The sequence below is a fragment of the Leiobunum rupestre genome, chromosome 3 (assembly GCF_980474605.1).
Source record: "Leiobunum rupestre chromosome 3, qqLeiRupe1.1.hap1, whole genome shotgun sequence".
Lineage (NCBI taxonomy): Eukaryota > Metazoa > Arthropoda > Arachnida > Opiliones > Sclerosomatidae > Leiobunum > Leiobunum rupestre.
In genome coordinates, this window is record NC_143386.1 from 26901115 (window position 1) to 26914150 (window position 13036).

Here is a 13036-nt window from a genome sequence, read left to right on the forward strand (position 1 = left end):
TATTTAAATGTTGAAGATTGTTAATATTTTTGCTTTTTCAAGTTTTTTGCCTTCTTTGGTGACTGTAATACTAACGAAGTACTGGATATTTCTTATGGTGGAGGCCAAGGGGCATGGAAAGCAAACTATGTGAAATGAGAACGAAACTTACTTCAGACCCCTGCCCCCTCATGTCTATTTTTCATGAGGGTTCTGAGCGATGAGGAAGTGAAAATTAAAAAAAAATATTTTAAGATCAGAATATAAAATTTAAAAAAACTTTATTGTATTTTAAATTACGGGTCCTGTTGACCCCTCGTCCCTTTATAAATGATTTATTTCAAATGCCCCAGCATTTACTTTAACAGTCAATGTACTACGAACTGCCCCTTTTAATATGCACGTTTATGTTTTAGCAAACAAAAGCAGGATTGCCAAACCGTAAAAAATGTTTTATTACGTTGGAATCGTTTGAGTCTTATATTTGTGGCAATTTCAAAGAGATATTTTGTCTGAAACAAACTCCAATATAGAACGCAAGAAGAACGATTTTGTAGAAAAATTCTATTACATCATTTATTTATAAGTTAAAAGGAAAAATCTAGCCATAAAGAATTCTGTGTCTTTTAGCATACAATTTTTAAAAAGTTTTAAATGCTATTACATGTTTTGCTCTAAGATGCGGTTAAATAACTATGTTCTCTACAATAAAAATATTTAATTTATAACGGAGGACTCATGAGGCATATGAAACGTTGTGTCCAGCTTTATTTTAAGTTGTATATATGTTTTTTATGAATTAAAATTAAATAAAATCATATGCCTCATGAGTCCTCCGTAATAATTTAAATATTTTTATTGCAACACCATGACAAAAATTAGTGCCTCTATGTTATCTACAATTCCAATGCTAACTCTAGCATTACATAAACATAATATAAACAAAACATGAAATTGTGTTTTTTGTTAAGGGTCTCAAAAACGTGCCCAAAAAAATCACACTAGAATAGATTTTAATCTTTGTCAGACCTATCTTACTTATAAAAGCACAATAATAAACTTTGGCCCCTTGTTATAAATTGAATCGCTTCAAACTATCATAATAATTTCAAAAGTGTGTAAATCGGATCTATTTCGTTATGAATGTTACGAGCGAAATACAAGTTGGGAGGGGAGCAGGGAAAGTATGCCTTGGGGAGGGAAGGAAGTTAAAACCAACAAATAACGCCTCGTAGTGAGGAACGGAGGAACTAAGTAGCACTGATCAAAGTTAGTGTATTTTTTTTATTTTTCGTCGTTCTGTGGAGAACTGGAGATACCTACGATATAATACCATAGACTGAAAAAAGATCCAGAAAGGCGACAATAAATAGTCTTTTAAGTGATTGATCTCAAGTCGAGCATTCATTAAACCTTTAGCATACGAAATTACAGGGATTATCACACTATTGGTAATTATGTTACTTTTGGTTATTATAATAAAAATAAATTTATCCAGTTTCAGAGAAACAGCGTTACAGACCTAACCCCATTTGAGTCGCTAGTGAAGGAGCTACGCTCCAACAATGAAAATGAATCTTCTGTAAATTTCCAAACACACGGTACATACAACTACAAAAACAACTTCATTACAACATGTTCTAACTCACCCTGTAAATAAATTACTACGATTAATAGTTTAATCAACCAGTACACTAACTTAAAACAACATAATAATGTACGAAAAACTACCTAAAACAAAGCGCACTCTAAACCACTCATTTATTACTTTATGGATGTTATACTTCTTTGTTACTTTTGGCCATACGAAGTTTTCCGCATAATAGTGTCACACTTATTTGTTACTTTTAGTCATACGTTGAAAGTGTCACGCTTATACAGGGTGTCTCAATTTGCTCGATCAGGCCATTTTTCTAAAAATGTATTTATGCTAGGGTTCTGAAATTTTCAGGGTTTATTTGTTAGGTATGGAAGGCTTTGGTTACTAAATTTCAGAAAAATCGATCGATTTTGTGCCGTTTTGGAAAATTTATTTTTTCACCGGTAGGTGTCACGCAAAATGTTTCAATAAAAAAGTTGTAGGGCATAGTCGAAAGTGTAAAAATCATTTTGGTTCGGTTGAAAAAGACCTATTTTCACTGAGTTTGGAGGTCGGGGGAAAAACAAGTTATACTAGCAGGCAATAGCCTTTAACGAATTGTAGGTAACATGCATTTCAGTTATAAGATTTCGAAAAATAAACAAATAATAATTAGCCCAAGTGACAAATGTTTTTTAATGACTTCTACAAAATGTTTTCAAAAATGCCACCTTCTGATGCAATGCACAAATATGCACGATGTTGCATATTGCGAAATGCACCCGAACCATTTCTGGAGTCAACCGGCGACATGCTTCGATGATTCTTCGTCGTAAATCTTCAACGCTCGTCACAGGTGTTTGGTATACGTAGTCCTTTACGAATCCCCAAAGAAAAAAGTCGAGTGGTGTTAGATCAGGGGATCTTGCAGGCCAACGAACAGGACCAGTTCTTCCGATCCATCTTACAGGAGACTCGTCGTTTATATATGCAACCACGTCACGATATTGGTGACGTGGCGCCCCATCTTGCTGGAACCAGATGCGTCTGTACTCGGCCAGAGGAATGTCGTCCAACACGTTGGATATTTCATTTTGAAGGAACTCCAAGTTGTTTTGACCGTTCAGACGATTTGGCAGGAAGAACGGGCCAATAATTCTGTCACCTAACAGACCAGCCCACACATTTAAACTGCACTTGGTGGCGGTGAGGAAATCACCAGTGTGGATTATCGTAGTCCCACATATGTTGGTTTCGACGGTTGAAAGCCCATCTCTTCCAAATGAACATTCGTCGGACATCAGTAGTTGATCGTGAAAATCCTGGTGTGCGTCAGCCATGAGGCAAAACCAATTGCAGAAGTCGAGTCGGCGCTGTCTATCACCGTCATGCAGTCCTTGGTGAAGTGTCGCTCGATAAGGATGAAAATGGTGTCTTTTGAGTGTTCTCCAAACGTAGTTTCGATCCAACCCTAAGTCAAAGCTGGCAGTCCTGACGGTCGCTCGAGGATAGGCGACGAAGTAGGCCAGTATGGTGTTTTCGATGTCCTGGAGACCACGACCACGAAACCTCGGATTGATATTACCCCAGTTGTCGAAGTCGCGGACCACTCATAAGAACCGTCGTATGACTTGGACTGCAATTGGGAAATCTTCGTCTAAATAACTGACTTACTAGAGTAGCATTAGGACGACCTTCTCCGTAAAATAATTCTAGCATATGAGCGCGCTGATCTCGAGTGTAAAGAGGCATACTGGACAACAATCGGCCAAGCTGAGATAATGTTTTAACTTTGAAATGTAAACGCTTTAAATACTACTCGGACAATTGATATTTCACGTTAAAAAACAACAAAAGAAAAATAAGCGTAATTTTTGGTCTACAAATCTTTGTTTGATGATCTTACCTGTAACCACGTCGAAATGGAAGACGCGGTCTTTGTCTACTTTGTCTAATTAGGTGTTGAACGTAATAATTTTCTTTAACAATAACTTTTTGCAGATCTGATTATAAACTACATAGCTGAAAGCATAAGTTCCCTAAAATAAATGTACATGTGTGTTGTGATTATGTACGATTGTTTACGTTAAAGGCTATTGCCTGCTAGTACAACTTGTTTTTCCCCCGACCTCCAAACTCAGTGAAAAATAGGTCTTTTTCAACCGAACCAAAATATTTTTACACTTTCGACTATGCCCTACAACTTTTCTATTGAAACATTTTGCGTGACACCTACCGGTGAAAAAATAAATTTTCCAAAACGGCACAAAATCGATCGATTTTTCTGAAATTTGTAACCAAAACCTTCCATACCTAACAAATAAACCCTGAAAATTTCAGAACCCTAGCATAAATACATTTTTAGAAAAATGGCTTGATCGATCAAATTGAGACAACCTGTATGTTAGTACATGTACATGAAACCAATACAAAGAAATCCATATAGGATTGTGTGTAAAACCTGTTCTAAGGCGAACGATCTCCTAGCTATTGGAACGAATCTATTCTATTGTTTAGTTTACAAGCCTTCCTCCAGACGGCGAAAGAGCATTCGTTCTTATTTGAACGAAATAAAATATCTTTAACACACCGTTCTCTGTTACATACCTTTAGAACGCTATCGTTCATTTTTGAACAGACTGTTCTAACGAGGAGTGTACCCGAGGTGTAAATCACCGATTTTTATGAAACTCGTGGGGTATGTAGACCTTGGGGTAACATGAATTTTCACCAAGGGAAAAGTTACGCTGGGCTTCCGTTTTGCTATGGCAACCGAAAATGTTTTGACAAATTAAAATGAAAAAAATCTACATTTAAAAAAGCATGGGATTTTCTCGGTCTGTGAAAATTTTTGAAAACTCAAAAAAAATAATTTTTTTTTAACAATTTTGGGTGAAATTCATCAAGTTTGGGTAAAATGGAGAAAGATTAATTTAATTTGATAAATAAATAAATATTTGCAAATTTTACCTAAATAAGGTATTGTCAAATAATTTTTTTTTAAATCGACAAAAATTGGCTAAATTGACCAAAATTGGCTAAATTGACCAAAATTGGCTAAAAAGACCAAAATTGGGTAAAATGACCTAAAATGTTTAAACTTGAATAAAATCGGGTTTAACCAACTAATATCGTCTAAAATGATAAAATTTGGGTAAAATAATCAAAATTCGTCCAAATGATAGAAATTGAGTAAAATTTTGTTAAAACAACTAAAATCGGATAAAATTGGGTAAAATGATAAAATTTGGGTAAAACAGTCAAAATTTAACGTGGTATTTTGGATGTGAAGGAAAGGGAGGTTTTTAACGAAAAAATCTTTAAGTTATAGTAGTTTTCGTTTTTAATTAGTGTTTACGAAATTACAAAGAAATCGATAACCTGTTTGTTTCTACTTCACCTTATTTTGTAGGTTTTCTTCAGTTTATCTACTTTTGGTTCTTCATCACTTTTTGGTAGTTTGACAGATTTATTTTAGCCAATTTCAATTGATTAAAGACGATTCTAGTGAAACCAGTAAGGTGCATATTTAAAAAGGGGTCTGCGTAACGGTGCATATTGTATGCCTATTGATGGGCTGTTTTAGCTGGATATTATCGATGGGCGGGTGACCATTAACATGGGCCGCCCTTTTTGAAAATTATAAATTTTCGTCTCGTCAATTTCAAGAATCGCTTCGAAACCGGTACGGTGCATATTATTTATAGGGTGGTGCGTAATGGCGCATATTGGGTGCCTATTGGTCGCAGTAGCGGCGCTAAGGGTGGGCTGAAGTGGGCTTTAGCCCCCCTGCATTTCTGAGAGGGGCCACATATTTATATTAAAAGGGCCACATATTTATAAAAAAGAGGCCACATATGTGAATTTATGCATTTTCTTTATCTCTAGAAATTGTTTTTGTTGCCAAGAAACGTGTTTCTGTTAAAAAAATCTTTCAAAATCAATTCGTTTACTCAAGAAGATAGTAGACCATAAACAGATAGATTCGGGGGAAGGGAGCAGAAATTGAACGAAAGTTGAATAGACAATAGAAAGAAAAGAAAGGCGCTTAAGGGAATTTAGGGAAATACTTCGGGCATGCACGTGTCCCCTCCAGGTCGGATACAAGGTCAGTAAACGCGAGGAGAGACGAAACAATAAAACGTCCTTGCTCTACTCGCTTCCTGGAAAATTTATAAGGGCTCACTAAAGTTGTATAAGGGCCACCAAATTCTTAGGGGACACAAAATAATTAGCCCACCTGTGAAAAAACCTTAGCGCCGCTACTGATTGGTCGGCTACTTAAAAGCTCAAATTTCTTATAGGCGGGCCACTATTAACATGACCCACCCGTTTTGAAAAACATATATCTCCGGAACCGGTATGGTGCATATTTTAACAAGTTGGCAAGCCAAAATATACCTCTCCTCGGAAGAATTGTCCCTAGTGGTATTAATTTATCGAGATAACCCTTAAAGATATATCTCCGCAATTTAGAGTTATTTGTTAAAAATATTAACCCATTTCTATCCCGCCCGGTATAAAATTTTAATTATAATTAAAATAATTGAGACGAAACGACCAATTTTAATTTATTCAGAATATCATAAGTTAAGTAGTTACAACAGTAAGTTAGACGTACTATAACAATGCACAATTGAATTAAACCCTTTTACAGAACAAGTTTATCAGTTAAATATAATACGAAGCAAATTTTAATGAAAGAAATATCTACAGAGGCTTTTTGGAATTACTCTCTTACGAAATACTTGCCGCATCTTTAACGCTCATTTTATTTCAACACTCGCCCTTGATGAAGATACCGTAGATATCTGGTAGTGGACGACTCGTTCACTTCCTGTTGACGTTGTGACGCATACCACATGAAAAAGACCAATGCCGTCCAATTTCCAATATCATATAATGACTCGCACACCCAAGAAATCATTGACTGCGTTAGAAATCGTAGATATCCAAATATCCACACCAAATGTATTTACAAGAAGCAAAAACCTTACCATCAACAAAGCCCAGAGAGCCACTTGACTAACCGCCAGCTCTTAAAGCAATTAACGTTAAATTATCTCCTTTGAATTAACAGAACTATAAATAGGTCGTTAAAAAAGTGGACCACCCACAGGGTCTACCCTTTAACCCTCTAATCTCGGCTGACTGCGCTAAAACAAGATTTAACCTTTAAAAAATACCAGATTAGGCCTTCATAAATTCATTAATAAAAAAAGACTTTATTACCTATTATGCTTACGATGCCTGTCTTAATTTCAGTGAATCTAAGGAGCTATCGGTGGTTCTGTGGTAGAGCGCTCGACTGCCAAGCCGAATGGTCTGGGTTCGAAACCTGGGTGGCGCATTTATTTTTAATCAATAGAGAAACGCTAAAGTAGAATTTCTTCGATGCAATAATTTCAATTTCAATTCTATTTCAATTAAACCAAAATTTCGTACTCTATTAAATACGCTTCCGATAAAGCTGAAGGTCTAATTTTCAATAAGGCGTAACAAGTGTCGGTGGTTCTGTGGTAGAACGTCCGCCTGTCAATCAGGAGGTCTCGGGTTCAAATCCCGCCCGATGCGATCGCAAATTGATACTAAGACGAATACCGTGTACAACTGGTGGAAACCCTGCCATTGGACGTTGAGAGGTAGCATTACACTCAGCACTCGGTCCGTCCCAAAGTCATTAAGAAGAAGTTGGAGAGAAAACGCCCATATAAACACAACAGACTCAACATGCACATCCATCAGAACACAAACACAACAAATTCAACACTCACAACCTACGCATAAACATTACAATAACCGTAATACACCAAACCGTCACGACGGTGAGCGAAAAAACACCATCCAAACCAAACCGCAAATGCATCCGTTAACGCTCACCGTCACACGGTGGTTTTGCCAACCCTTTGAGAAACTGCGTACGCAGTGATTACACTTTGCACCGAAAATGCGAACGCGTTCGCAGTCCTGACAGACAGACACACCCACAGACCCACCCACAGACCCACCCACAGACAGACACGGTCGTTGTATAACCCCTCCTAGGGGACTTTGTCCCCTCGGAGAGGTAAAAAGGGTGATGCGTACCGGTGCATAATGGGTGCTTATTGAAAGGCTACGTTTTATGCGGAAATTTTAAATAGGGCGGGTCACCAATAACATTTTGAAAATGTTGGTGCATATAAGTGCGTATTGGGTTCAGTATTATAGTATATGCGATTGAAATTTTTGGTGAATGGGACCAATTAGGTTAATTGAGCCAGTAAGACACTTGAGAAATGAGGAGATTTCCCACAAGTCCAACCCAAATGGTATGGAATTCCCCAGTGAGGATTTTCGTCCTGCTATAGGTTATTATTATGATTATTGAAAGGCCCTTCTCTTGAAAATGAACATTCATCTGTCAACAAAACATTGCGGACCAATTGGGGATCGTTGTCAACAGTAATCTTCATCTCTAAGCCTTGGTTGAGCGAAGCTCTGTAGGTGTGGTACTATTTTTTGCGAAATATTTTCCAAATACGAGATTTACTACAAGCCAAATCATAACTTATTGAGGAACAGGGTATGCAGAAAAATATGCCGTATCGTTTTATTAAAGTTAAAATCATGGTGTCACAAACCTCAACACCGAGGTTTCACATTACCATAACGCTCAAAGTCATTTACCGCTTGCCAAACTGAACTTACCGATGGTCTCCTATGTGGATGCCATTCTGTAGAAATCTCGCACACCCTGGTAAGATTTATTTCGCCCTCTCAATAATACAGAGCAACGTTTAAACCATGGTTTAAGCCAACCTACCCAGCTACGTTCTAAGTAAGAGTATGCAATCGCACAGATTTGAAAGTGTATATGGGCTTGCAAGGTAATGTTATTTGTACGTTTTCGATAACGCTCTACATTTTTATCATTGGCCGGTGAAAAAATAATAATCGATGAGATTGCAGAGTCCGCAGGCATAAAAATTTCAATATTCTAGCAATTATAGATTTAAAACAATTACTTTTCAAGCAAAAACACCCTGTTTATTTCTAGTTGTATTAACTTCATCAAAAGCAAATGCAGAGACAAATTTAAATTAGCAATTTCTTGGTTTCTCGTATGCGTGATTCCCCTCTTGCTTACGTTACTAAATGGTATTTTCAGAATGCTATACGTTTTATTGATTAATTTCCAAAATGTACTCGTACATATTTAAAAATTCCTGGCTACGTCAATGCGAATGTCACAAAATAATACAGTTGCAAAAAGAAAACTGAAAAGTTGTTGTTTAAAATTAATGTAATTTTTAATTCACAATATATTGATAAACTTAATTATTTTCAATGTCATTTTGACATTGTGCATTTGGTATGACTCCGAAATTTAGCTGTTCAAAATGAATCTTTGGTTAACTCTTCCTCAAAGAAAATGACGAAACTTATTAATAAAAAGTAAACACTGGAAATAAATGATTTGGTGATGGGAAAATGTTTGAAAACGAGAACTTGCATGGTCCCTTCTGCGGACGTTATTTTGGAAAACTGGTATAATGAAGTGACGTCTTTCAAACTGCCTACGGGTGCTTCGTCATATCGATATCGAGAATGCATTTCTCTCGTGAGGTTGTCATGACTATTTTTTATATCCGCCATTGCAAACGTTATTGCGAATGATGTCAGCACGTTCAACCCAGTTATCATAAGAATTGAAATCGTATCAAAAGATACGCCTAAAACACAAATAATTAAATATTAATTCGTGATTTTGTTTGGCAGAAAATTTGAAAAATAGTTATTTTTATGATTAATTTTCCTTCATCCTTTACAGCGTGTACAATCCCAATATTATTTATATTCTATAACTATACCACAAAAATTTCTTTAAGATAAGATATATTAGATATTTGCACTTCAAAGTAGGTTAAGTCGAGTCTCAATGAACAGATTTATAGGTATGTTCCCATTTAACCCAATTTTACCTTCTCCCAAAGTTATCAGTTCTCCCAAAAACATGGTGTCCCATTTGTCCCAATTCCATTTCTCCGAACCGGAGTTCATTTAACCCAAAAATATGTATTCCCATTTTCCCAACGATCAAGTTTCCCAAAAAAATTGATTCCCATTTCTCCCAACGATCAATATTCCCAAAAATATGGATTCCCCTTTCTCCCAATCATTATTTGGAATCGGTAAACCAAGTAAGTTTACCGTTTTGTGAATATGTGAATTGACTTGGCGTTAGGTTAGGTTAGGTTAGGTTAGGTTAGGTTAGGTTAGGTTAGGATCCAAAACCCCAGAAGAATTCCTCGAAGCGATAAAATGGGGATTCGATGTAAAATGAAATGGGCAAAATTTGATGTACTTTCATATTAAAATAAAACTTAAGATTCATGTTTATACCAAGTGTAGTTTTGGCGAGTTTTGGGACAAATGGGATTTGGGATAACTATTTTGGGACAAATGGGATTTGGGATAACTATTTTGGGACAAATGGTATTTGGGATAACTATTTTGGGACAAATGGGATTGGGACAAATAGGATTGGGATAAATGGGATTGGGAGAAATGGGAATTGAGAGAACTATTTTTGGCGAAATGGGGGTAAACCAATTTATAGCTCAATTACTGGCGTGTCCTTCACATTCACGATCAATCTATGAGACCACCGTATTGTTTACACGCAGGTATTAGTAATCTAAAGTTTGTACTTTACATTAAGCATTTCCCGTCACTTACGCCACTATTAAAGAATATAATCAAAATAATCAGCTAGTCTAATTCCTTAGGCTCAATTCAGCTAGCGACTTTAAATGCACGGTGGCCGGTGCAATGCGTTAGGAGGGTGGTGAAAAGCTTTGCAGGCTACACTAACTATTACCATTAATCTCAACAGGTTTTTTGTGGGAAAGGGGAAACTAGAGTGACATAAAATGTGTTTCTGAAAGGAATATCATAAACACTAGGGAGTGTTCTATGGATCCTAATGATTAGAAAACATCGATCGAACATGGGTCCCTAAGTGCTTCGTTTCAGAGATATGGGCTCCTAAAAACTACGCCAAAATTCGGTACACAGGCTTAAAACTGACCAACGATACTCTTTCTTCAATCAAATTGTTTGTATAAAATCATCAGCAATAAAACTAATAACAATGAGAGTTAAAAAAGACTGGGTACATCATGGTATAAAATTTGGTACTAAATTACCAAGACAATAAAAACGGTAGCTTTCGGACCGTGGTCCTTCCTCAGTCAAATCGTTACATACTGTACCGATTTACAGTATGTAACGATTTGGCTGAGGAAGGACCACGGTCCGAAAGCTCCCGTTTTTACTGACTTGGTAATAAAGTACCAAATTTTATTCCATGACGTACCCAGTCTTATTAACTCTCATTATTAAATTTAAAAACCATGGATCATAAACTGATTATCTATAAAACTAATAACAAGTGTAATATGGATCAGTATTAAAGCTTTGAAATAGCTGGTTTTCATTGTCAGACTTACCTTACTTCTAAAATCTCAGTAATGAACGTTTGTCACTTGTTATAAATTTTCTTATAAAAATCTGTTCATTTTATACACAGAATTTGGTTGAAGGAAGAATATAGTTCGTCAGTTTTAAGGCTGTGTACCAGATTTTGAGGTAGGTTTCAGGAGTCCCTAACTCTGATATTAAGCACTTAAAGTCCCATGTTCAATAGATGTTTTCTATTCATTAAGACACATAAAGCACTCCCTAGAGATTACGACATACCTTTTGGAATCACCTTGTATATCACTAAAAATATTAAAGATGAATGTTAGACCCCATAACGAGACTAATGAAATAAACAAATCAAATGTTGCGCAATGTTAAATTTGCTCAAGATGTATTAATAGTGAAATCATTTTGATAATGAAACCAACATTTATGGATAAATTTCAAATTAAGTAGCCCGGAACTCGTTCTCACGTAGAGACGTTTTCCTATTGGCAAATTCCTCACTTAAAAAGTTATTTATAGACTAATTACTTACCTTCTTCCTTTCTTAAACTACTTAAAAGTGTCGGGATATCACACACGAAACTGGCCATCCAGTGCACCAGCCAAAGTAGATACAAGGGGCTGAAGACACGATTAAAACAGTCGACCGCCTCCATCAGATTCGTGTGAGCCTCGTCGTATATTGGACCTTCTTTTCGTGTCTTTGAAATTGTCTTCAGTTCATCCACCAAGTTCTTTATGTCGCATGCAATATCGTTAGCTAATATTTTAGATAGCGTAAGAGGAAGCATAGCCAAAAGGCAGCAAATAGAGTCCATACATCCTATTATTGCAAACGGAGTGTTATTTTCTAGCAACCATTTTGAATTATAGATATAGAATTGCACATATTTGTCTTTTTCAGTCCTAACGACAAATAGCACCGACCAAAAATTGATTACCAATAGAGTGATGAACGACAGCAGTAGTAGAACGTTAACAATGACGCGAAATATAATATTTTTATTTCCATATTCTGCTAAGTTTTGTGCGCGTAGGGAAGATTTGATTGCAGAAAGTTTTAAATGATACATTATGATCTGTTTGCAATGCTGGGTCGTATGATGCATGATATACACCGCTGCAAATAATCCAACAGCTCCTTCCGCGTTGTACAATAAAATCGATAATTTTCCATCCTCAACTGACTTAATTACAGAGCACAGAACGATATAAATAGCGTAAATGTGAGTATTTAGTATCAGGATCATATTCCACCAGTCGTGTTTCAGTCGTTTCCATATGTTTACCTTTGACTCATTCTTGGAAAACAGTCCACATCTTTGCACAATTTTGAATATAAAGTCTTCAGGCATATGCATTATTTGATATGCAATCTCAATAGTGTAGCGTTTTAGAGACAAGTTTATTAACGTCCATTAGAAAGAACACTAAAGACAGCGAATAAAGAACTGTTTACCGCTCCAGATAAAAACGTTTGCTTCAATTGTACTTTACTACAATAGTAAACCCATTACCATAATATTTTCTATTAAAAACGAAAATGATCGATTTTTACAATGATGCGTTTGTTGTATTTGCCACAGAGAACAATAGAATAACATTATCCTGTGTATAAGAATATTTTCATCGATTTCCTTGAATTGGAGAGTAAATATTAAGTCGTTCTGAAAGTATATGAAAGGTTACAATAAAACATGGGCTTTGTACGTAAAAGTCAATAAAGGTTAAAGAAGCAATATCACCCTTTGTATCACGTTAGAGAAAAGATGGTCCTGAGACTACAACAATATCTGCGAAGGAAAGTGCAATTTCGAAAATATGCCTTGGAAAATGGGTACAAAAATGGACAGCCGACTGTTTGGGTAAATATGAATATTTAAAACACATGGCCGTCTATGTTTTGTCTACCTATTCTATACTATTCAAACTATTCTATAAAGAAGGGCGAGATTAACAACTTGAGGTGCACTAAGAACTAACTGATTTTGTGCCTTCATATAC

General features: G+C 36.1%; 1 protein-coding gene across 1 annotated transcript; it reads right to left on the reverse strand.

The window, feature by feature from the left end:
• Window positions 1–8913: 8913 nt before the first annotated feature.
• On the reverse strand, window positions 8914–12414 carry LOC149950976 (uncharacterized). The gene is made up of 2 exons (XM_090169339.1): window positions 11565–12414; window positions 8914–9273 (listed from the first exon to the last, which is right to left on the reverse strand). Exons 1-2 carry the CDS (start codon window positions 12391–12393, stop codon window positions 8936–8938), a joined length of 1167 nt encoding a protein of 388 aa, XP_090025465.1. The 5' UTR covers window positions 12394–12414; the 3' UTR covers window positions 8914–8935.
• Window positions 12415–13036: the final 622 nt, after the last annotated feature.